This window comes from Crinia signifera, chromosome 1 (genome assembly GCF_055691185.1).
Source record: "Crinia signifera chromosome 1, ASM5569118v1, whole genome shotgun sequence".
Classification (NCBI taxonomy): domain Eukaryota; kingdom Metazoa; phylum Chordata; class Amphibia; order Anura; family Myobatrachidae; genus Crinia; species Crinia signifera.
Genome location: NC_139217.1, coordinates 223,913,122 through 223,936,428, shown reverse-complemented (window position 1 = coordinate 223,936,428; position 23,307 = coordinate 223,913,122). Strand labels below are relative to the sequence as shown.

At 41.8% G+C, this 23,307-nt stretch overlaps 1 protein-coding gene across 2 annotated transcripts in view; it reads right to left on the bottom strand.

Annotated features, from left to right (window-relative positions):
* Positions 1 to 23,307, bottom strand: part of KDM4B (lysine demethylase 4B) — a 284,368-nt gene that overhangs the window by 87,342 nt on the left and 173,719 nt on the right. For both annotated transcript variants that reach the window (XM_083179332.1, XM_083179333.1), the window contains 7 exons: positions 21,611 to 21,725; positions 8,760 to 8,938; positions 8,449 to 8,641; positions 8,254 to 8,330; positions 8,093 to 8,148; positions 3,913 to 4,021; positions 3,629 to 3,814 (listed from right to left, as the gene is read on the bottom strand). In XM_083179332.1, the coding sequence (XP_083035458.1) occupies positions 3,629 to 3,814; positions 3,913 to 4,021; positions 8,093 to 8,148; positions 8,254 to 8,330; positions 8,449 to 8,641; positions 8,760 to 8,938; positions 21,611 to 21,725 (915 nt within the window). The remainder of the gene's footprint in view (positions 1 to 3,628; positions 3,815 to 3,912; positions 4,022 to 8,092; positions 8,149 to 8,253; positions 8,331 to 8,448; positions 8,642 to 8,759; positions 8,939 to 21,610; positions 21,726 to 23,307) is intronic.

Below are 23,307 nucleotides of genomic sequence, written 5' to 3'. Positions count from 1 at the left end.
CGCAATTTCTTCACTGCCATGTTATGTATTTGGGGGGGGGGGGTGGGGGGGGGGACAGCATTTTTATTTCTTTGCCCTGGGAGCTGAATTGTCTAGAAACGGCCCTGGACCTATGTGCTGTATTATATGTGGGGGGACCTACGTGCTCTACTATCATCTGTGTGTGGAGGACCTATGTGCTGTAATATCTGGGGGGGGGGGGGCTATTTGCTGTATTATTATCTGTGGGACCTATGTGCTTTATTATCAGGGTGGGGGATTTACGGATCAGATGTTACACACCTGCGATTTTGGCCCGATTTTGCCTGATTATCGGCCCAAAGTGCCGAAATCGGATGAAATTGGCCCAAAATCGCATAGTGTATAGCCACTCCTCTCTGGTCAGGTGGCCACACCCCTTAAAAAAAGCCACGCCCCTTGGTGGGCCCTTCATGCCCCAGTCCGACACTGAGTGTATGTATGTATGTATGTATGTATAACAGTGGTGGTGTGAGAGGCAGGGTGTGTGTATGTATGTATGAAATCGGCAGAGTGTATGTATGTATCAGAGTGAAGGTGTATGTATGTATGAGAGCGGCAGGGTGTATGTATGTATAGTTACAGTACATACATAGTAGTTACATAGTAGGTGAGGATGAATAAAGACGTGCGTCCATCTAGTTCAACCTATGTTTATAATAGTTTATCCCTTGTTGTATAGTATGTTCCGATATTTTAAAAACAGATTATGTTACTTATTCGTCCCTGTGGATGTTTTTAACCAATAAATGTTTATCCAACCTTGTTTTAAACGTATTTATAGTGTCTGCTGACACTACTTCTTCAGGAAGAGAGTTCCAAAGTTTGACTGTTCTGACTGTAAAGAAATTTTGGTACTTGTGTAGTTTCAGGGCGCCAGTGTTTGCTTATTAATCCAGACACCTGTGTTTACAGTTTGTTTGAAAATTGGCAGCATGTCAGGGTCCACGTCCTGAGTCAGAGTTTACTTTAAATGTGAAACTTGGCTGCTTTCCAGACTCTGTGCGTAATCTGTGTAACTGTACTAAGCTACGTTATCGGTGAAATAGCGGGTTTTTTTGCTTGCAGTAGCGTCACAGTCACAAACAGTGGCTGTAGTCGCAAACTGTGTCTAGTTGGCCGCAGTCAGAATTTGGGTCCCAGTTACAGTTGCGTTCCAGTCACAAACACTTTCCACACCACCCCGAAGCATGGCAAGCGCAGCGAGGGGACGTGGTACGCATCCGACCGACATTTTCATACCCCCACTATCCATGTCTGCATGGAGTTTACTTTATACAGTGTGGCGAGCACAGCAAGCCACCAAGCCTGAAGCGTGGCGAGCGCAGCGAGGGGACGCGGATTACTTCACATGTATTCCGCGTCCGCTCGCCACACTTTGGGCTCGGTGGCTCGCTGCGCTCGCCTCACTATATAAAATCAACTCCACGCCGACGTGGATAGTGGGGATATGAAAAGGTCGGTCGGATGCGTACCGCGTCCGCTTGCCATGCTTCGGGGTGGCGTGGAAAGTGTGTTTGTGACAGGGACGCAACTGTGGCTGGGACTCAAATTCTGACTGCGGCCAACTAGACACAGTTTGTGACTGGGACGCTACTGCAGCGCAAAAATAAAAACGCTATTTCACCGATAACGTACCTTAGTACAGTTACACAGATTAAGCACACGCGAGCTAGCCTAGTACAGTGCAGGAGTCTGGAAACCAGCCACGTTTTACAGTTATAGTGTGTACACACGGTAAAATTTGCCTTCCGATGTTGACGATATAGTCAGCATCAGATCGGCATCAGATGCAGATCGCAAGGGTTTTAACCCTTGCGATCCCGATCCCGATGCGCGTTCACGTTTCACAAGCCAGAAAGTCTTGGCTGTCTTGACTATATAGTGCAGCTCTGCACTATATAGTCAAGATTGTATGCAAATCGGATGTGCCTTGCGATCCGATCCCGATCCGATCATATCATATCGGAGATCGCATCTCAAGGCACATATCACCGTGTGTACACACCATTAAAGTAATCACAGACTCTGGCAAGCTGCCAATTTTCAAATAAACATTAAATACAGCTGTCTGGATTAATAAACAAACACTGGCGCCCTGAAACTACACAAGTACCGAAATATTTTCTTGTAGATGAACAAAATCTTTTTTCTTCTAATCTAAACTTGTGCCATCTCGTCCTAGATTCCAGTCTAGCAGAAAAAAGGGTGTTTGACAGTTCCTTATATTGGCCCCTAATGTATTTATACATTGAGCATGTCCCCCCTGAAACGTCTCTTCTCTAGTGTAAATAGTCCCAGATTGCTTAATCTTTCCTCGTAGTTTAAATTCTCCATTCCCCTAATAAGCTTTGTTGCAGTGGCGTAACTATAAATTTAGCTTCCCCCCCCTCTGCCACACGCATAACAGAGAAGCTGAAGCTCGATAGGGGAATGAAACCAGCAGAAAACCCAAAAATTGCTTTTGGGTGGTGGTATAGGGGTAGTTTGCCTTTACTCTCTAGCGGTTTTCTTCAGATATATTTTTAATTGGTTGCTAGACAGATGTATTTACAAACTACAGGTTAGATGAAGCTTTGCTGTACCCATGGAATCGGGAATCAACTCAGAGCCCGGTAATCTCAGTTCTTACTATGTGGATTTCTAAATCTACACCTCACTGTCAGAAATTAATGCTGCTTTCAGACCGCAAAACTGGCTTTGACCAGGTATTTTGAAACGTGTCTAAAAACGGATCTGCCAGGTAAAACCCCTTTCACACTGCATCTCTTAAACGGGATATTATAGATAGATAGAATTCCTTTATTCGTCTCACAATGGAGAAATTTACAATATATTACCGTTTAAGTGCCGTTTTTTGACACTGGCAGACCCGTTTTTGGAAACTTTCCAAATACAGGATCAAAGCCAGTGCGGTCTTCAGCAACCCCCCCCCTGTAACACGCTGTGTGGCAGCGTGTTACAGTTTTAACACCCCCCCTCAACTAATAGGGCTAACATTAAATATGCAGGCACTGGGGACCAATAGTGCTCACTGCTGCCTGGGTACCGTTTCAGACCCGTTCAAACCACAAAAAAACCCGGGTCTGAAACGTGTAGGACCCTGCTTTTTTACCGTTTTAAAATACCGGTTATTTTAAAACTGTAAATTCACTCTGGACCTGTCAGACCGCACATATTACAGTTTTGAAACGGTAAAGAAACTGCAATATACCGTTTAATTTGTGCGGTCTGAAAGGGGCATAAAAGGAAAATGCTCCAGTTTCTTTACTGTTAGGAAATTTACACAAACAAATGCATCTTCCATTTGGGGTGCAGAGCTGTTATTGGGTATTCACTGTGTTTCTGTCTCAATTTGATCAACCTATTTGCTAGTAGAATTCACACACTGTCATGTATCATTGCTCTGCTCGATTTAGCATTTGTGTCTATTATACAATGTCACCAGGTTTCACAATATTAGAACAGACAGCAAGTCCAGATGCTAGTTGTAAACAGCAGGCAAGAAAAGACACAGAGGTCCCTGCTCTTACTTTCACTAGGAAATGTTACATATTCTAAGAATTTAATATTCAGTTAAGTAAGAATAACAAAATAAAACATTACTCACATTTTGACTGGTTGCCTTGTGCTTGAAGCAGGTAACTGAAACAACATAGGGCCAATCATCAGGTTCCATAGAAATGCCAGCTATATGTGCACATGTAACATGAAAGGAAGTGGAACATCGATCAACAGAGCACTGCACACAAGCCCCAACCTCTTTGCGAATTTTCCTCCGACAATATACACATTTCTGTAAAGAAAGAATTGGTTTTCAATGGACACCAGCACATATTCCTTATACAGTATTTAAAACACCAAACTTTCCAGATGAAATGGTTCTCAACTCACCAGTCTCCGCCGTTGTTCTGGAATGGAGCTGACATTTACTGGGTGCCGCTCAATCACATTAACAAAGTGAGCCTCTGGAACAGCAACAGCACAGACAATGTGCACCCACCTAAATGAAGTCAGAGAGAGCAGACACTTTTGTTAAAGTGTAATTATACAGGAGAAGTCAAAATTAATTGGCACGGGGAAAGCAAGAAAAAAGAAAGGAAACTATTACAATAAACAAAAATGTATGATGACTCTAAATACAGTATGTTATATAATTAATATGTTGTAACGGTACTTATGTAGTATCTGGGCGCCCGATTTAGAAATCGGGTCGGATCGGGCACATCGCATCGCATGCGACCAAATCGGATGCGATGCACCCGATTTTTCCATAGGATTCAATGTTAAAATGGACTGAGTCCATTTTAACATGGAATTCAATGGGAAAAGGGGTCCTTTTCATACCCCTACTATCCAAGTGGGCATGGAGATGGATATAAACCTGTGGCGAGCGTAGCGAGCCACCGAGCCCGAAGCGTGGCGAGCCCCGCGAGGGGACACAGAATACCGTTCGCTCGCCACGCTTCTGGCTCGGTGGCTCGCTACGCTCGCCACAGGTTTATATCCAACTCCATGCCCACTTGGATAGTAGGGGTATGAAAAGGACCCCTTTTTCCCATTGAATTCCATGTTAAAATGGACTCAGTCCATTTTAACATGGAATCCTATGGAAAAATCGGGTCATCGCATCGCATGCGATATGGTCGTATGCGATGCGATGCGATATCGCATCTCATCTGATTGTATGCCTTAAGTTAAGGCATACAATCAAAAAATCGGGCGCCCAGATAATACATAAGTACCGTTGTAACATAGTTGTTGGAAAAAAAAGTGAAGGCTTTTTATATAATCTAGGATAATGATATATACACAAAAAGTATTTAATTGCAAACAAAGCGAATATTAAATTTCGCCAGATTAGTCTAAACATAGTTGCATTTGCTCAAATAACTTTTTCATGTTAGATGAAGTTCTCCACTGCATTTTCCGGTGACTCAAAATTAATCCCATGCATTTTGCACTTCATTTGTCTATAGATTGTAAGCTTGCGAGCAGGGCCCTCCTACCTTTTGACGGTCCGCAAATACCCTGTTTGTTGTATCCCTGTCTCCTTTTGTAAAGCGCAACGGAATATGCTGCGCTATATAAGAAACTGTTAATAAATAAAATAAATAATTTGTGGGAACATGAAGAAGAAGTTGCAAGGGGCCAGGTCTGCACTGAAAAACAGATGACCAAGCTCCTGGATGTGTTTTAATTAGCGCAGTAACTCCCCGCTCCCCTTTTTTTTTGTATAGCTGGTGTGGCGCCCAGCATCCAGGAACCTTGCTCAGATCAAGCTTTCCATGGCACTCTTTTAATCTGAGATGGTGCAGGCTTTCCAGTGGCTTCTGTTGAGCTCCATTAAGGGGTGTATTCAACGTGACCGAAAAGGGGGTTAAATGGCAGGGATCACCGAACACAAGCGATCCTCGCTGTTTAATCCCTTTGCTGGCCGTTCACCCTATTCAACACGCCGGGGAAATCCTCACTATCAGAGGTCAGCAAGGATTCCCCCAAACAGTGAGGCTCGTGGCTGATGCAGGTAGCCCGCAGCCGTGCTGTTTTAGCGGCCGCATGCGCTGTTTCCCCCTCGCTACAAAAACCTAGCTAGGGGGAAACGGCATGTGCAGGGGGGTCAGTTGAATACTGACTCTGCGAGCTGTGATAGTGAGCAGGCAGCCCTGCTCGCGGTCACAGCTCGCAGAAAGCATTGAATACACCCCAATGAATTTGTAAACGGAGTGAACACATGCTGAATACTTCAGTGTGCAGTGCTGCTAATATATGGTTCTTTACTGCACATTAAAAAACATTGCATACATACATTATTATGGTTTTGCAAATACAAAAATATTATGGAAATGTTATAATAATGTTTTTGAATAGTATGGAATAGTATGTTAAATTCACTAGGAAATTCTGTAATGGTGTACTGTTTACTTTTGAACTTTACACTTAAATAGAATATAATTTCAGCAATAACATACATTTACTTTAAGAAGATCGGAGATATCAAAGATCATCCCTTATTTAACAATACTTATCGAGCCTGCATAGCCATCTCCCAAAAATTTCATAATACCCCCTTATACTCCCCTTATGTTTCATTATGGGGCAACCCAGCCTCCCCCCCCCCATCACTAACTGATTCTATCTTTTCCCAGTGGAGGGAGAAGGGCCTGGCCTCTATCACCAAAGTTTTTGACCCTGGAGGAGAATTACTCTAATTTGCAGACCTCCAGTCTCAATATCAACTCCCCTCTCAAAACTTTTTTTATGTACCTCCAAGTCAGACATTATATCCAATCATTACCTAAGCCTAATACCACAGATAATAGTGCATGTCTCTTTCTTTCTTTGCTTAAACTCATTTCTTCTGTCCCATATAGAATCAGCTCTTTATATATACCACTAACGTCCTTAACAGCCTCTTCTAGCTGGACTGTGACATTACATAAATGGTGAACAGATACCTCCAGTATCTCCCTACTACCTGACCTCCTGTTCCAGTATGACTCTACTCTTAAGTACCTACATTCCTCCTATTTACAGGAGATACATGTTAGAATGATACACAGGGCGTATATCTCGCCTGCTCAGAGAAAACACATGACTGTTTTGGAATCATGTGCTTGTGTCAAATGCACATCATTGCATGCTGATTTCTTCCACTGTATATGGGGATGTGGGAGGATACCAAAATTTTGGCACAAAATAATACAATTTATTAACTCCATGTTTTCCCTACGCTTGACTCCTGATCCATTAGCATGTGTCTGTGGAAATTTTACCTGACAAACAATATAAAATTTGTTTATTAGCTAGGATAGTCACTGTTGCCAAGAAAATTATACTAATACATTGGACCAGTCGGTCTGCTCCCTCACTTACAGAAGTAAAACAAAAACTGATCCAAATTCTGTATTGTGACAGATGTTCTACGATCCCTGGATGTCGAGACTGGTGTGGAGAAATTTTATAAAAAAATGGGAATACTTCATTAATACTCTCGATGCTCAGTTGCAACAGGTAGCGGCTGGTAATTAAAACATGTAACCAACCAATCAGCTCACACGTTATTTGTTTCAGTAATACTAGACCTACTGTCCTTGTTGTTTAACCATATATTTCTATATTTTGTCCCTCATGTTCATCCCCCTCCCGTGTGTGTTGTCTATAGTTTCTTCATTATAATACTTATTTTAGTACTTGATATAACAATGTCTTTCGGTCTTTTACTGATTTCAGATGATGTTATTTAGAAATGGCGCTTCCAAGAAAGACTGGAATATGCATTTTACATATATTGTAATATTGCCATATTTTGACCAAGACTTTATTTGTCATTTGTTCTATTATTTTTCTTGGTGTTGTTTTCAAAACTCAATAAAATATCTTAAAAAAAAACAAAAATAAAAGAAGATCGGATCATTTTTAAATGAGTGTTCTCATTTTATGAGAGACCCCTGAAGAAGTCTGCACGGATGGTGTAATGGTTAGCATTACTGCCTCACAGAGCTGAGGTCATGGGTTCGAGTCCCACCATGGCTATAACTGTGCAGAGTTTGTATATTCTCCCCGTGCTTGCGTGGGTTTACACCGGGTGCTCCGGTTTCCTCCCACAATTCAAAAATATACAGGTAGGTTAATTGGCTTCCAACAAAATTAACCCTAGAATGTCTGTGTGTGCGTGTACATGTGGTAGGGAATATAGATTGTAAGCTCTACTGGGGCAGGGACTGATGTGAATGTTCAAATATTCTCTGTAAAGCGCTGCGGAATATGTATGCGCTATATAAGAAACTGTTAATAAATAATAATAATAAAAAGCATTTGTTTCTTAGTGCAAGAGTGACCCCTCCCCCTCACACACTAACACACTAACACACACACACACACACACACACACACACTCATCCCTCCAAATAAGGCCATATTGTAGGAGTCACATCTCCGGTTTAAGGGTTGTGCTGGAGTTCAACACATTTTATCTTCTACTACATGTGGCTAGTATTAGATAGCTGACTAGTGAGTTTTACAGGCATGCAAAGGAAAACCAGAAAATAAATTAACTGAAAGTTAGACTTACCTTTTGTCTGTGGTGATCTGTAAAGCACCTCCTCGCAGATTACACAGGCAGCACTCCTGTTGGAAAAAGTATGTGAACCGCAAACTTGTAATTACCAATTTCTGTAATTTCCTTTTATACAAAAAAATATTTTGCTACAGCACAGTTTATCGGATACTTACAGCATTCCAAGCACAGACTGAGCAACGTGAACAAATCCAGCTTTCCTTCACCAGATCTGGATGGATTCCATAACAGCCTGAAATAAATAGTATGAAAGGCATATAAAGTAAATAGCACAATATTTAAATGTGATGGACAAATTGGTAATCTTGCAAACAGTATAAAAGTAAAGCATAAAAATAACATAAACTCACTAGCATGAACCTGTACACAACACTTGGCACAGGAGAGCAAGGGGCTAGTACCATCATCTCCAATATAGGTGCTAACTGGCAATGGATCCATATTACCCTGGCTGGAGGTAAAACACATTTCTGGGATAATTGGCTTTGTCCGCTGTCCACGTTTAGACACAGAGCTGACTGAATCAGACAGTTGTGAAATCTCCTGTTAATTGATTGAATAGCATGAGTAAAGAAGGATAGCAGCACAGTCTCAATGATAAAAAAGAGCAGTAAAAGCAGATGTATATCACATGGTTAACAGTAGAAATGTTACTATGTACCTGTCGGTTAGGAAAAAAGACAGTGCACACTGCACAATATGGCTCTACAAGGGCAGCCACAGCATTAAATTTTCTCTCCGTTAAAAAGTTGTGTGGCTTATTTTTCCACAAGTGTGAAAGGAGGTTAAGAAGTGTTTCAGGATCTCCAACTTCTTCTTCACCAGAGAAAGGGATAGAATCTAAAAAAAATCCAGAATACAGTTACACATCATAAAACAACACAAGCCGGAATCTGCTTTAGGAGTAAATTATATTTATGAAAGTAGAATTGTGGGTACTTATGTAGTATCTGGGCGTCCGATTTAGAAATCGGGTCGGATCGGGCGCATCGCATCGCATCGCATGCGACCATCGGATGCGATGACCCGATTTTTCCATAGGAATCAATGTTAAAATGGACTGAGTCCATTTTTACATGGAATTCAAAGGGAAAAAGGGGTCCTTTTCATACCCCTACTATCCAAGTGGGCATGGAGTTGGATATAAACCTGTGGCGAGCGTAGCGAGCCACCGAGCCCGAAGCGTGGCGAGCCCCGCGAGGGGACACAGAATACCGTTCGCTCGCCACGCTTTGGGCTCGGTGGCTCGCTACGCTCGCCACAGGTTTATATCCAACTCCATGCCCACTTGGATAGTAGGGGTATGAAAAGGACCCCTTTTTCCCATTGAATTCCATGTTAAAATGGACTCAGTCCATTTTAACATTGATTCCTATGGAAAAATCGGGTCATCGCATCGCATCGCATCCGATGGTCGCATGCGACGCGATGCGATATCGCATCGCATCTGATTGTATGCCTTAACTTAAGGCATACAATCAAAAAATCGGGCGCCCAGATACTACATAAGTACCGAATTGTGTAGTGTAAATGTCATAGCATATCTGCAGTAGTTATGTGTAAGTAGGATTAAGTCCCAATTTGGCCAAACGTGCAGTAGGTGGCCGAACTGGTGAAGATCTAACCTGCTGCAAATAAAGTCAGGTATGGGTCATAGTGTCGACATTAAGAAGGTCAATGGTCATTAGGTCGACAGCTTTCAGGTCGACACATTAAAAAGTTCAAAATGGAAATGGTTGACTGTAAAAAGGTCAACATGAAAAAGGCCGACATGAGCTTTTCATGTTTTTTTTTAGGTGGCTATGTCGACCTATGGACATGACACCATATAAGTGTACCGTTTCGCTCACCATGCTTCGGGCACACTATTACATGTCCTCTATGTCCACTTGGATAGTAAAGTATGAGAAAACATCTATTTGGGAAACATTTGTGAAAAACTCATGACGACCTATTGCATGTGTTTACCTTTGACTGTGTCGACACGAGTTACGTTGACTTTTCATCTGTCGACCCATGAGGGTCTACCTTTTTATTGTTGACCTGCCCACAGCATCCCATAGAGCCAACACAAACTATGAATGTAATGGCTCGCTTGAGCCTACCATTTACATCTGCTCTTTGACACACCAACAAAATGCCGTTTCCTCCACCTAAAAGCGGTCTTCCAGTCAATCAAAATGTGATTGCATTGAAGCAGAATGCGTACACAAAATAATTATCACATTGTGTTTGGGCAGTTGTTTGATAATCAACCTAACTACCCGTTATCCGGATCATTTTGGGGTCACTCAACAATTTATAGCTTGTTGCCATAAAGCATAGGAAGGGGCAACAGCAAATGGCTACCAAATAAAGAACGGTACGGGAGGTCGACAGTCAAAAGGCAGGCAACATCAAAAAGTTAAACATACAAAGATCGACATGATGAAAAGGTCAACACAAGCAGAAGGTCAACATGGAAAAGATCAACTTAAGTTTATCACTGCGCTTGGCACACTGGTTTATTATCCCGCTATACCCACTGGGATGGTAAAGTATGAACAATTTGGTTGAATGAAAAATTACGACAAACTTTTTCAGTGTTGACTTTTGTTCGTGTCGACCTTTTGACCGTGTCGACCTAATTACTGTATGCAAGAAACCATCAGACACCTCATAGCAAAGGACATACTCTAGAAGCTGCTAGAAAAAGCAATATGTGAACAGATCAACTAGTTCCCTAAACTATTCAGAAGATTAAAAGTAGAGGAACTTCTTTGTGCAAAAGAAAAGGGAATAGACTGCGCTAGTATTCAATATTTAGCAAATGTAATACTTAGACATTTCAAGTACCACTAAAATGATTTTTAATCTTAAAATTTTAAATTATAAACAATATAAACTTCACAGTAATATAGGTCAGAATTTGGCCATTGAAAAACCTTAAAAATAAGGGGGGGGGGGGATTTTTTTGTTTTTTTAAATTCAAGTATTGTGACTGAGCTGATGAAAGTTATAAGTCCACACGGTACCGTATTTTGGTGAAACAGCTGGAATTTCTGAGCTCTAATTATGCAGATATAGTGTCCTTATTCTTGATTTTCCTCCTCACTGGTATTGTTGTGGCTGGGACATAAGCAATAGAGTCCTGCTGGCAGTTCCGTATTGGGGATCCAAGTTCCTCCTAAATATATCTGCCAGAAGAGTATTAGGGGTTGCCTCTGGGTGATGGCTGAAAGTGGATAAATCAATGGGGCCAGATGGGATACATCCAAGGATACTAAAAGAGCTCAAAGGGGAGCTGGTAAAACCAATAACAGAATTATTCAACCAGTCACTAGCTACTGGAGTAATCCCAGAGGACTGGAAAACAGCGAATGTAGTCCCACTGCACAAAAGCGGAAGCAAAGAAGAGGTAAGCAACTATCGACCAGTGAGCCTTACATCAGTATTAGGGAAATTGATGGAAACACTCTTAAAAGAAAGAGTTGTAGAATATCTCAAAACCAGCAATTTACAGGATCCAAAACAGCATGGGTTTACTGGGGGAAGATCATGTCAAACAAATCTTATTGACTTTTTTGACTGGGTGACTAAAGTAATAGATCAAGGTGGGGCTGTAGATGTAGCTTATCTAGACTTTAGTAAGGCTTTTGACACTGTCCCACATCGCAGACTGTTAAATAAACTTGAAAGCTTGGGATTGGATTCTAAGATAGTTGAATGGATAAGAGCATGGTTGCAGGACAGAAAACAGAGAGTTGTAGTAAACGGAGTACAGTCAAAGGAGGGAAAGGTTACAAGTGGAGTACCCCAGGGATCTGTACTTGGACCAGTGCTTTTTAATATCTTTATTGGTGATATTGCAAATGGAATTGAGGGTAAAATGTGCCTTTTTGCAGATGACACAAAGGTATGCAACAGGGTAGACACACCAGGAGGGGTAAAACAAATGATTGATGATCTAGGAAGATTAGAGGAATGGTCAAGAGCATGGCAACTACAGTTTAATGCCAAAAAATGCAAAATCATGCACTTGGGTTGCAAAAATCCAAAGACTAAATATAGTATAAATGGCACTATAATGGAAACTACTGAGGAAGAGAGGGATCTAGGTGTCACTATTGTAGGGGACTTAAAGGCAGGTAGGCAATGTAACAAAGCAATGAAGAAGGCAAGTCAGATGCTTGGTTGCATAGGGAGAGGTATCAGCAGTAGAAAGAAAGAAGTAATAATGCCACTGTATAGGTCATTGGTACGACCTCATCTAGAGTATTGTGTTCAGTTCTGGAGGCCATATCTCCAGAAGGATATAAATACATTAGAGACTGTACAAAGAAGGGCAACTAAAATGGTGCATGGCCTACATCACAAAACGTACCAGGAAAGACTAAAAGATCTTAATATGTATACTTTAGAGCAGAGAAGGGAAAGGGGGGACATGATAGAAACTTTCAAATATATCAAGGGTTTTAACAAGGTACAGGTGGGAGACATTCTCCACAGGAAGAGGAGCAGCAGAACACGAGGACATGCACTGAAACTAGAGGGAGGAAGATTCAGGGGAAATTTGAGGAAGAATTACTTCACAGAAAGAGTAGTAGATAAGTGGAATAGCCTCCCATCAGAGGTGGTAGAGGCAAATACAGTAGTACAATTTAAACATGCTTGGGATAGGCATATTGATATCCTTACAAAAAAATAAGGATCAAATATGGTTTGAGGTAACATGTTTAAAAAAGGGGCAGACTAGATGGGCCAAGTGGTTCTTATCTGCCGTCAAATTCTATGTTTCTATGGTATCGGCCCAGGAAGGAGTCCACAATGGTTTAAGTCTTCAGAGATTCAAGATAGGAGCACTCTGCTGTGTTTCAGGACTTTCTTTAGGTTCAGTCAGTCAGTACAAACCACCAACGCGTTTCATTCCACTAGGGAGCTTTTTCAAGGTGTACTGGGTCTCAGACCTGGGTTGGTTTATATACCTTCATAGGGGTAATGGGTGGGAGGGTACTTGGAGAAGTTAATTACACAATTAAGAGAATTACAATAAAAAACATTGGTTTGAAAACATAGATCTATGAGCAGGAGGGGATGCAGTTAAAATCCCGGCGATTGGGATCCCGGCGTTCAGAATCCCGACGCCGGAATCCCGACACTTTCTCCCTCCTGGGGTGTCCACGACACCCCTGGAGGGAGAATAAATTAGTGTGCCGAGCGTAGCGAGGCACCGGGCCCACTGATTGGCGAGCGCAGCGAGCCCGCAAGGGGGGGGGGGCGATCCACATCCCCCGTTTTTCGGGATTTCGGCGGATAGGGGGGTTATGAAAAGGTCGGAGGACGCGTACCGTCGCCGCTCGCCACGCTTCGGGTTGGCGTTGATAGTGGGGGTGGCGTGGGGGTGCATTTTACATTGTAAGCACCCATTAGGGTGCTTATACAATAAAAAATCTTATAGGGGGGCCAATTAACATTGAAAGCACCCATTAGTGTGCTTATACAATTTTAAATCTCATCTCATCGTATGCCATATACAATGGTATACAATTTTAAATTGTATAAGATCGGGTCCCATCGCAGCACATCTCATCTCATTGCATACCATCTTAAAGGTGCCCACAGACGCTACAATAATCGAATGCGTTTTGTACTTTTTAATCACAAATTGCATCTTATGTACAATTATTGGATGGTGTTTATGGGCTTGTGCGATGCGCGTTCCCGGGAGCCCGATATTGTATGTCTAAAGGTGACGCTACAATTGTACTGTGCTATGCGTTTTTATCTGTACAATGGTTCTATACAATTTTTCTTCCAGCTTGCTATGAGATGTGCACTTGGATGCATGCGATGTGATGTGATGAACCCATGTTTGTAATGTTAAATTTCAGATGTAGTCTAAAAAGTACGTGCAGCACGTACTTTTTTAGACATACAATATCGGGCTCCCGGGAACGCGCATCGCATCGCACAAGCCCATAAACACCATCCAATAATTGTACATAAGATGCAATTTGTGCTTAAAAAGTACAAAACGCATTCGATTATGGTAGCGTCTGTGGGCACCTTAAAAAAGTACGTGCTGCACGTACTTTTTAGACTACATCTTAAATTTAACATTACAAACATGGGTTCATCACATCACATCGCATGCATCCAAGTGCACATCTCACAGCAAGCTGGAAGAAAAATTGTATAGAACCATTGTACAGACAAAAACGCATAGCACAGTACAATTGTAGCGTCTGTGGGCACCTTAAGCCTTATGGTATGCAATGAGATGGGATGAGATGGGAGCCGTGATAATACACAAGTACCAAATGCAATAAAAACGAGTGTTGCAAAGTACTTTAATAAGCACTTCTATTTAGACCATTACTAAATTGTGCTTCCAGATATCCGGAAGTGATGTGTTTCCGGTGTTTGGAACGCACAACACTTCCGGTTTCCATTGCGACAGAGCGCAAGCTTCCATAGTGTGGCTGCGCTTTCATCTCTTTTTAAGGGAGCCGTGTATGAGGGTGGTGTTATATCATCTATGGCTGTGTCGTTGTTATACTGCTCATAATATACAGGCATTTCACTGGAACCCATCTTTTATTTTAGTACAGCCGCTCATGATTACTTTGTAAGAGAAGTATAGCAGATGGGAAAGATAGCGGTGGCCGGTACTTGTGAGTTATCCGGGCTGCCGATTTTTTCATCGCGCCCGAAAAAATAGCGGGCATCACGTCGGTCGCGGCCATTATAAGGGGCCGCGATGCGACCGACGCGATGCCCGCGATTTCCCATAGACAGTAATGTTAAAAGACGCGATGGACCCGATTTCCCATAGACAGCAATGTTAAAATTATTACAGTAATGTTAAATGATGTGCAAAATAAAATGACAATGTGAAATGGGCCAATATGGCCATTTCACATTGGATATGTTTTAAAAAAAATGTTTCATGGCCCCGTTAACGCCACCCCACTATTGACGCCAACCCGAAGCGTGGCGAGCGCAGCGAGCTTGCGAGGGGCGGCGATTCGCGTCCTCCGACCTTTTCATACCCCTACTATCCACGTCGGCGTGGAGTTGAGAATAGAAAGTGTGGCGAGCGCAGCGAGCCACCGAGCCCTGTGAGGGGACGCGGACACCTGTAAAGCCCGCGAGGGGACGCGGATACCTGTGAAGGTATCCGCGTCCGCTCGCCACGCTTCGGGCTCGGTGGCTCGCTGCGCTCGCCACACTTTCTATTCTCAACTCCACGCCGACGTGGATAGTAGGGGTATGAAAAGGTCGGAGGACGCGTACCGGGTTGGCGTCAATAGCGGGGTGGCGTTAACGGTGGTGGGGGGCCATGAAACATTTTTTTAAAAACATATCCAATGTGAAAACAGGTAAATCGTGGGCATCGCGTTGGTCGGGTGTCTAAACTTAAGGACAAAATCGGCAGCCCGGATAATTCACATGTACCCGGTGGCCATCTTAGATAGGGGCAAAAGGCTTATCATATACATTCATTGCTTGATTCGCAAGGAGAAATTTCCCATAGTTAAGGGATATATAAAAAAGGGCTAATAGTGTGTTATACAAACAATTTGTGTCTATATTGAAGCTATTCACAGGCTGGGTGGAATTAATCAGAGTGGTATATATACTGTATATATATAAAATCACAATTATATAGCAGATGGGAGAAATAACGGTGGCCATCTTAGATAGGGGCAAAGGCTTATCATATACAGAAAATCACAACTGTATAGCAAATGAAAGAAATAGCGGTGGCCATCTTAGATAGGGGCAAAGGCTTATCATATACATTCGTTATTTTGCTTGCAAAGAGGATTTTTCTCATAGTTACAGAGCATATAGAAAAGGCAGACAGTTTGTATCTATATTGGAACTGTTGTATATGTAGGAAATAGTAACCATAGTACAAAGATAAATAAGAAATAAATAGAGAATAATAAAAAAGGTTTGTGAATAATAATGATATATACTGAATAAAAAAATTGATATAAATATTTACACAATTAATAATAAATAATAAATGAATTTATTAAGTTATACTATTAAAAAAAATGAATACAAATATTGAAAGAAATATATACTTAAAAAATAAATATATATATATATATATATATATATATATATATATATATATATATATATATATATATATATATAGTATAACCATATATAATTATGTCTAGATTTTAGGAACATTTTGGTAACTTGTGTGACATTGATCTTCGCTCATTGCATATGGTATATACAGATAATAGTAGCAATACCTCTTATTTATTTGTATTAATAATAGTATTAAAGGTAATAATAATAATAATAATAATAATAAAAAAAGAATACAAAAATCGGGGGTTTACATATAAAGGAAAAATGTTCGAACTATACTATGTATATGGAATTTTCCTTTCAAATGATTGCGTTAAGTTCCACTGCTTAGTTTAAACTGTCAGGGTAGATCGTTTGCATCCGGAACATCCAATAAACTTCTTGTTTGCACAGTTGTCCGAAACTATCTCCCACGCGGGTGGTTCTTTTAATATGTTCCAACCCCAAAAGTTGTAAACCTGTGGGGTCGCCTGAGTGAGCTTCGTGGAAGTGTCTCGAGACACTATGGCATAGTATGTGTTTTACGAGGTTTCTTCTGTGCTCTAAAAAGCGAATTTTAATTTTTCTTGTGGTGCGGCCAATATATTTAAGTTGACAAAGACAGCTTAGTAAGTAGATGGTATATTCTGTGTAGCAGTTGATAAAGATGCCTATACTTATCTTATTTCCCTCTTTGTCCTCGAATGTAGGGTTTTATTTTGTTTTAATGTGTGCATGTGGTGTATTTATTGGCACCACACCGGAAAGAAAGGAGGACTGAAAGAAAGGAGGTAGAGACGTCCCATTTGGGGGCACATCCTGTCTGCCTTTTCCATATGCTCTGTAACTACGAGAAAAATCCTCTTTGCAAGCAAAATAACAAATGTATATGATAAGCCTTAGCCCCTATCTAAGATGGCCACCGCTATTTCTTTCATTTGCTATACAGTTGTGATTTTCTGTATATGATAAGCCTTTGCCCCTATCTAAGATGGCCACTGTTATTTCTCCCATCTGCTATATAATTGTGATTTTCTATATATATATATATATATATATATATATATATATATATATATATATATATATATATATATACCACTCTGATTAATTCCACCCAGCCTGTGAATAGCTTCAATATAGACACAAATTGTCGGTATAACACACTATAAGTCCCTTTTTTATATATCCCTTAACTATGGGGAAATTCTCCTTGCGAATCAAGCAATGAATGTATATGATAAGCCTTTTGCCCCTATCTAAGATAGCCACCACTATCTTTACCATCTGCTATACTTCTCTTACAAAGTAATCATGAGCGGCTGTACTAAAATAAAAGATGGGTTCCAGTGAAATGCCTGTATATTATGAGCATTATAACAACGCCACAGCCATAGATGATATAACACCACCCTCATACACGGCTCCCTTAAAAAGAGATGAAAGCGCAGCCACACTATGGAAGCTTGCGCTCCGCCGCCATGGAAACCGGAAGTGCTGTGCATTCCAAACACCGGAAACACGTCACTTCCGGATATCCGGAAGCGCCATTTAGTAAAGGTCTAAATAGAAGTGCTTATTAAAGTACTTTGCAACACTCGTTTTTATTGCATTTTGTTATAATAAAATGTTTAGGTCTCCTGCTCATAGATCTATGTTTTCAAACCAATGTTTTTTATTGTAATTTTCTTAATTGTGTAATTAACTTCTCCAAGTACCCTCCCACCCATTACCCCTATGAAGGTTTATAAACCCACCCAGGTCTGAGACCCAGTACACCTTGAAAAAGCTAGTGGAGTGAAACGAGTTTGTGGTTTTTTACTGACTGACTGAATCTAAAGAAAGTCCTCAACATAGCAGAGTACTCCTATCTTGAACCTCTGAAGTCTTAAACCATTGTGGACTCCTTCCTGGGCCAATACCATCACCCAGAGGCAACCCCTAATACTCTTCTGGCAGATATACTTAGGAGGAACTTGGATCCCCAATACGGAACTGCCAGCGGGTCTCTATTGCTTATATCCCAGTCAGAACAATACCAGTGAGGATAATCAAGAATGGACACTATATCTGCATAATTAGAGCTCAGAAAATCTAGCTGTTTCACCAAAATACGGTATGGACTTATAATTTTCATCAGCTCAGTCACAATACTTGAATTTAAAAAAAAAAATCCCCCTTATTTTTAAGGTTTTTTCAATGGCCAAATTCTGGCCTATATTACTGTGAAGTTTATATTGTTTATAATTTTCAATTTTAAGATTACAAATAATTTTAGTGGTACTTGAACTGTCTAATTATTAAATTGCTAAATATTGAATACTAGCGCAGTCTATTCCCTTTTCTTTTCCACATTTATTTTGGGGATTGACATGCCGCCCCCCCCCCCCCCCCCCCACTGTACTGCAGCTTGACAAAGCCACTCACACCTCTGCGCCTCCTACAGGTAACGCAGTTACCCACACACTTCTTTGTGCAAGTTGGTTGTGCTTCCTTGCAACTGCCAATTAAAACCCTTTTCACACCACACGTTTGACCAAAGAAATTGCTGGGTAAACCTAGGCTGTGTATTGGAATGAAATGGTCAACCTGGGGTAATTGTACTGGATTCCTGGTTCCAAGCCAGACACACCGACTTCAACTTGACTTGGGTTTTGTTTATAATGATGCTCACTTTTAGGAGTTGTCTTTATGATGATGTACTTTTAATGACTCACATAGTTTTGCAGGGCAGACTTTGGGTTGCAGTGTGAAAGGCTACAACCCAGCAATAACCATTTCCAATGTGTTCACATGGGTTCACTAATTCAGAACCCACAATTTATGTCTTAAAGATAACCCTTTGAGTGCCAGGTGAATTTCTCAAAAGAGGTGTGAAAATTACCAAATAAACATTTTTATTCATCATAATGACATATAATGTTTACCTTATATTGGCAGCACGGACGGTGTCATTTTTAGCATTACTGCCTCACAGCACTGAGGTCATGGGTTCAATTTCCAATATTGGCCCTAACTGTGCGGAGTTTGTATATTATCCCCGTGCTTGCGGGGGTTTCCGCCAGGTACTCCGGTTTCCTCCCACAATCCAAAAAATATACAGGTACTTGTAGGTCAATTGGCTCCCAACAAAATTAACCCTAGAATGTCTGTGCGTGTTTGTGTGTACATGTGGTATGGAATATAGATTGTAAACTCCAGTGGGGCAGGGACTGATGTGACTGTTCAAGTATTCTCTGTAAAAGCGCTGTGGAATATGTATGTGCTATATAAGAAAGTGTTAATAAATAAAAATAAAAAATATAGGAAATAATAATTTTTTACTCATTTTTTATTTGAATTAATATAACAATTGTGAGCATTTTTGTGGATATTTTGCATATTGCTCACCAAAATGTTGGCACTCAACGGGTTAATGTGCAGGATATCGAATAGAATTACAGTAATTTTTCTCACTTAGGGGGGTATTCAATCAGTGTGATTTTTCCGACAGACGTAAAATTAGTGATTTTCAGTCTAATTTACATTCCTATTGAATCCAAATTTTCAAGTGTCGTCTAACATGTGGATCAGCAATTTTCTCACCAATCCACATGTTTTGCTCTAAAAGACAGCTGTTTTCCACTATTTTTCATGGGTGCATATTCTACTTTTAACAAAGTTGAAGTTGAACCTGCGTAAGAGGAGAAGCAGTCTGAAAACGTCCCTTTTGAATATGTATGTCCGTATATTTCCACTAATCGAAAACATTGAATAATTCCCCTTAATCTAGTGTCTAAAGGCAATAAAAATGCAGTGTTCTTACTTTTACACAGAGATGGCCTAGTGCACATCCATTTATCGGTTTTGAGCTCCACCATTATATTGACATTTGTGTCCAAACACGGTATTAAATTGGGTACTTGTGTATTATCACGGCGCCCACGATGTTGATTATACGGCATCACATCGCATGCAATATAGCGGCATGCGATCAGATGCGATTTTTAATTGTACAAGCACCCTGATGGGTGCTTACAATGTTAAATGCACCCCCATTTCAATGCCACCCCACTATCAACGCCAACCCAAAGTGTGGCGAGCCCGCGAGGGGCGGCGGTACGTGTCCTCCGACCTTTTCATACCCCCACTATCCATATCGGTGTGGAGTTAATTTCAAATAGTGTGGCGAGCGCAGCGAGCCACCGAGCCCGACGGATTGGCTCTGACAATGGGGGGCATTGAACATTGTATGCACCCATCAGGGTGCTTGTACAAATAAAAATCGCATGGAATCACATCGCATGCCATTTGCTGGCATGCAATGCGATATTTAATTGTACATTCAGGCTTTTTCACGCGGAAATCGCATACCCTATTTAGTGGTATGTGATGCGATGTGATGGGCGCCGTGATAATACACAAGTACCTTAAATTGTTGCCAGACTTAGATATGTGGGAGCTTCTGGGTCTCTTATGCTCACCAAAGTAACCAGGAAACAAAATTTAAAGCATAGGGTAGAAGGTGTGTAAATGCCAGTAAAAGCAGATCTAAACTCTGACAACAGAATGAGAACCATGGTACTTGTGGATTATCACGGCTCCCACGATGGCCATTGTATATGAAAAAATCGTATTGCATGCGATGCGATCGCATGCGATTTTTCACTGAAAAGGCATTGGAATTAGTATGAAACATGTTCAATGGCCCCAAATGGCATTTTTGAGGCTGTACCACCCCCACTATCAACGCAAACCCAAAGCGTGGCAAGCGCAGCGAGCCCGTGAGGGGCGGCGGTACGCGTCCTACGACCTTTTCATACCCCCCACTATCCACGTCGGCGTGGAGCTGAGAATAGAAAGTGTGGCGAGCGCAGCGAGCCACCGGGCCCGAAGCGTGGTGAGCGCAGCGAGCCCCGCGAGGGGACGCGGATACCTTCACAGGTATCCGCGTCCCCTCACGGGCTTCACAGGTGTCCGCGTCCGCTCGCCACGCTTCGGGCTCGGTGGCTCGCTGCGCTCGCCACACTTTCTATTCTCAACTCCACGCCGACGTGGATAGTGGGGGTATGAAAAGGTCGTAGGACGCATACCGCCTGCGCTCGCCACGCTTCGGGTTCGCGTTGATAGTGGGGGTGGTACAGCCTCAAAAATGCCATTTGGGGGCCATTGAACAGGTTTCATACTAATTCCAATGCATTTGGATGCTTTTCAGTGAAAAATCGCATGCGATCGCATGTGATTTTGACAAAAATGGCAAAAATCGGCAAGCATCGCATCGCATGCCACTATATATGGCATGCCATGGCATGCGATGGGAGCCGTGATAATCCACAAGTACCAGAACCATTTATAACATGAAAAGTATGGTAGAGAACGATATTACAAATTTAGAAATCGAGATATAGACATTTTATTCCAGCATTTGCAAGTTTGTCAAGCAGATATGTTACTTACCATCATCACTAGACACTTCCTGTTTGACAACAGACATAGGAGAGCGGGCTGGTGGCCTACCAAGTGGATGACGTCGGCTCTTTTTAATTTCCATTTTAGAGAAAATAACAGGATGCTGATAGATGAGAGAATAATATCAGTTAATTTAATTACTCCATGGCAGCTATAACATATAAGCTATATCCTTAGTCTGCTGGGTAATTATAGAAAAGGGTGAAAACACAAAATTAAAGTAAAATTGAACACATATTTAAAGTGAGGACGCTCATTTCTCTTGAATTTTTGAGACTTTTCCTAATATCTAAAACATTTTTAACTTGCAATGAAGGTCTTTTTTTATGAATGTACCTCCAACATTGGGTGGATTAGATAGCATTTAGGATCAGGTGGTCGCTTTACATTGGTGAGCGAAAACTCTTCTCATCTGCATTACGTTGTCCAATTAGAGACTTGATGGCTCAGTGTGTATATCATCCACTTTTGCTGTACGAGGTCAAGGTCATGCTAGGTTGAATTGGTGTTTATTGTGAACTCTCTGACACCAGTATCCGAGGCTTGGATTGATGAAGCAATTCCAGACGTGTGAGCCGGCTACACAGCTGTGTGCTTATGCTTCCTTTGCACTCCTATCACTGTTTTTAGTTACTCATTTTGCAGCAGTGCATCTCATATCCTGTCCTTTTTAGGGCAGTATTGTAATTATGTGAGTACCAAACAATGATTTATAGAGCTGTGGTCAGGAAACAGGGCTAAATTACCCCAAATGGGATAAAAATTTAATTTCTCGGGTTAATGGACAGTCGCGCTACTGAGACACAGCCGGGCATGCATATGAATCTCGGCAGCGCGACCGTCCATTACTCCCGGGAATTTCATTCCATTGCATATAGAATCTATATATACACACTGTAGATTATATATGCATGCCTGTCTTTGTCTGTTACAGTACTGTAGTGTACAAGGACCCGAGGAAGTGCATCAGGCCCTTGTGTATAATGACATGCTTCCCTGAGTGGTGCCCCGCCTCCAAGTCCACGCACTTCTTCAGTAGAGCGGACTAGTTGCTGCGCCATCTCGGCAGCGCACAGTCTGTACTGCCGCTGCGGAGTAAAGTTCCTTTGACTGGTTATAGGCTCCTCTAAAGGTATACCCATGTCTAGTCTAGAGAAAAAACTTTGCACAGACTGTAACTATATCATCTTGAAATACTGACACTAAGGAGTGTATTCAATGATTTTTGCTGACTGCTCGCTGTCACAGCTCGCAGGGTCAGTATTCAACTGACCCCCTGCACACGCCCTTTCCCCCTTGCTAGGGGAAATGGCGTGTGCGGCTGCTAAACCAGAGAGGCTCACCACTAAATGCAGCAGGCTCCCTGCATTAGCTGCAACCCTCGCTGTTTGGGGGAATCCTCATTGTCCCTCTGTCAGCGAAGATGCCCACCAGAATGTAGAATAGGGTGAGTGGCCGGAGCAGGGGTTAAACGCTGTTTAACCCCCTCGCCGGCCGCATTGAATACGACCCTAATAGTTGCCTTGACTCACATTATTAATGGCTATACCACACACAGCCTGGCAGCTATTGAGGATGATGATGATAACCATGTATGGCCAGGGCAGCAGAGAGGAATGCCGGGCCCCGGTAAAATTTTGGGTGTGGGGCCTAAGTGGGGAGGTGTGGCCACCTCCTTCACTTAG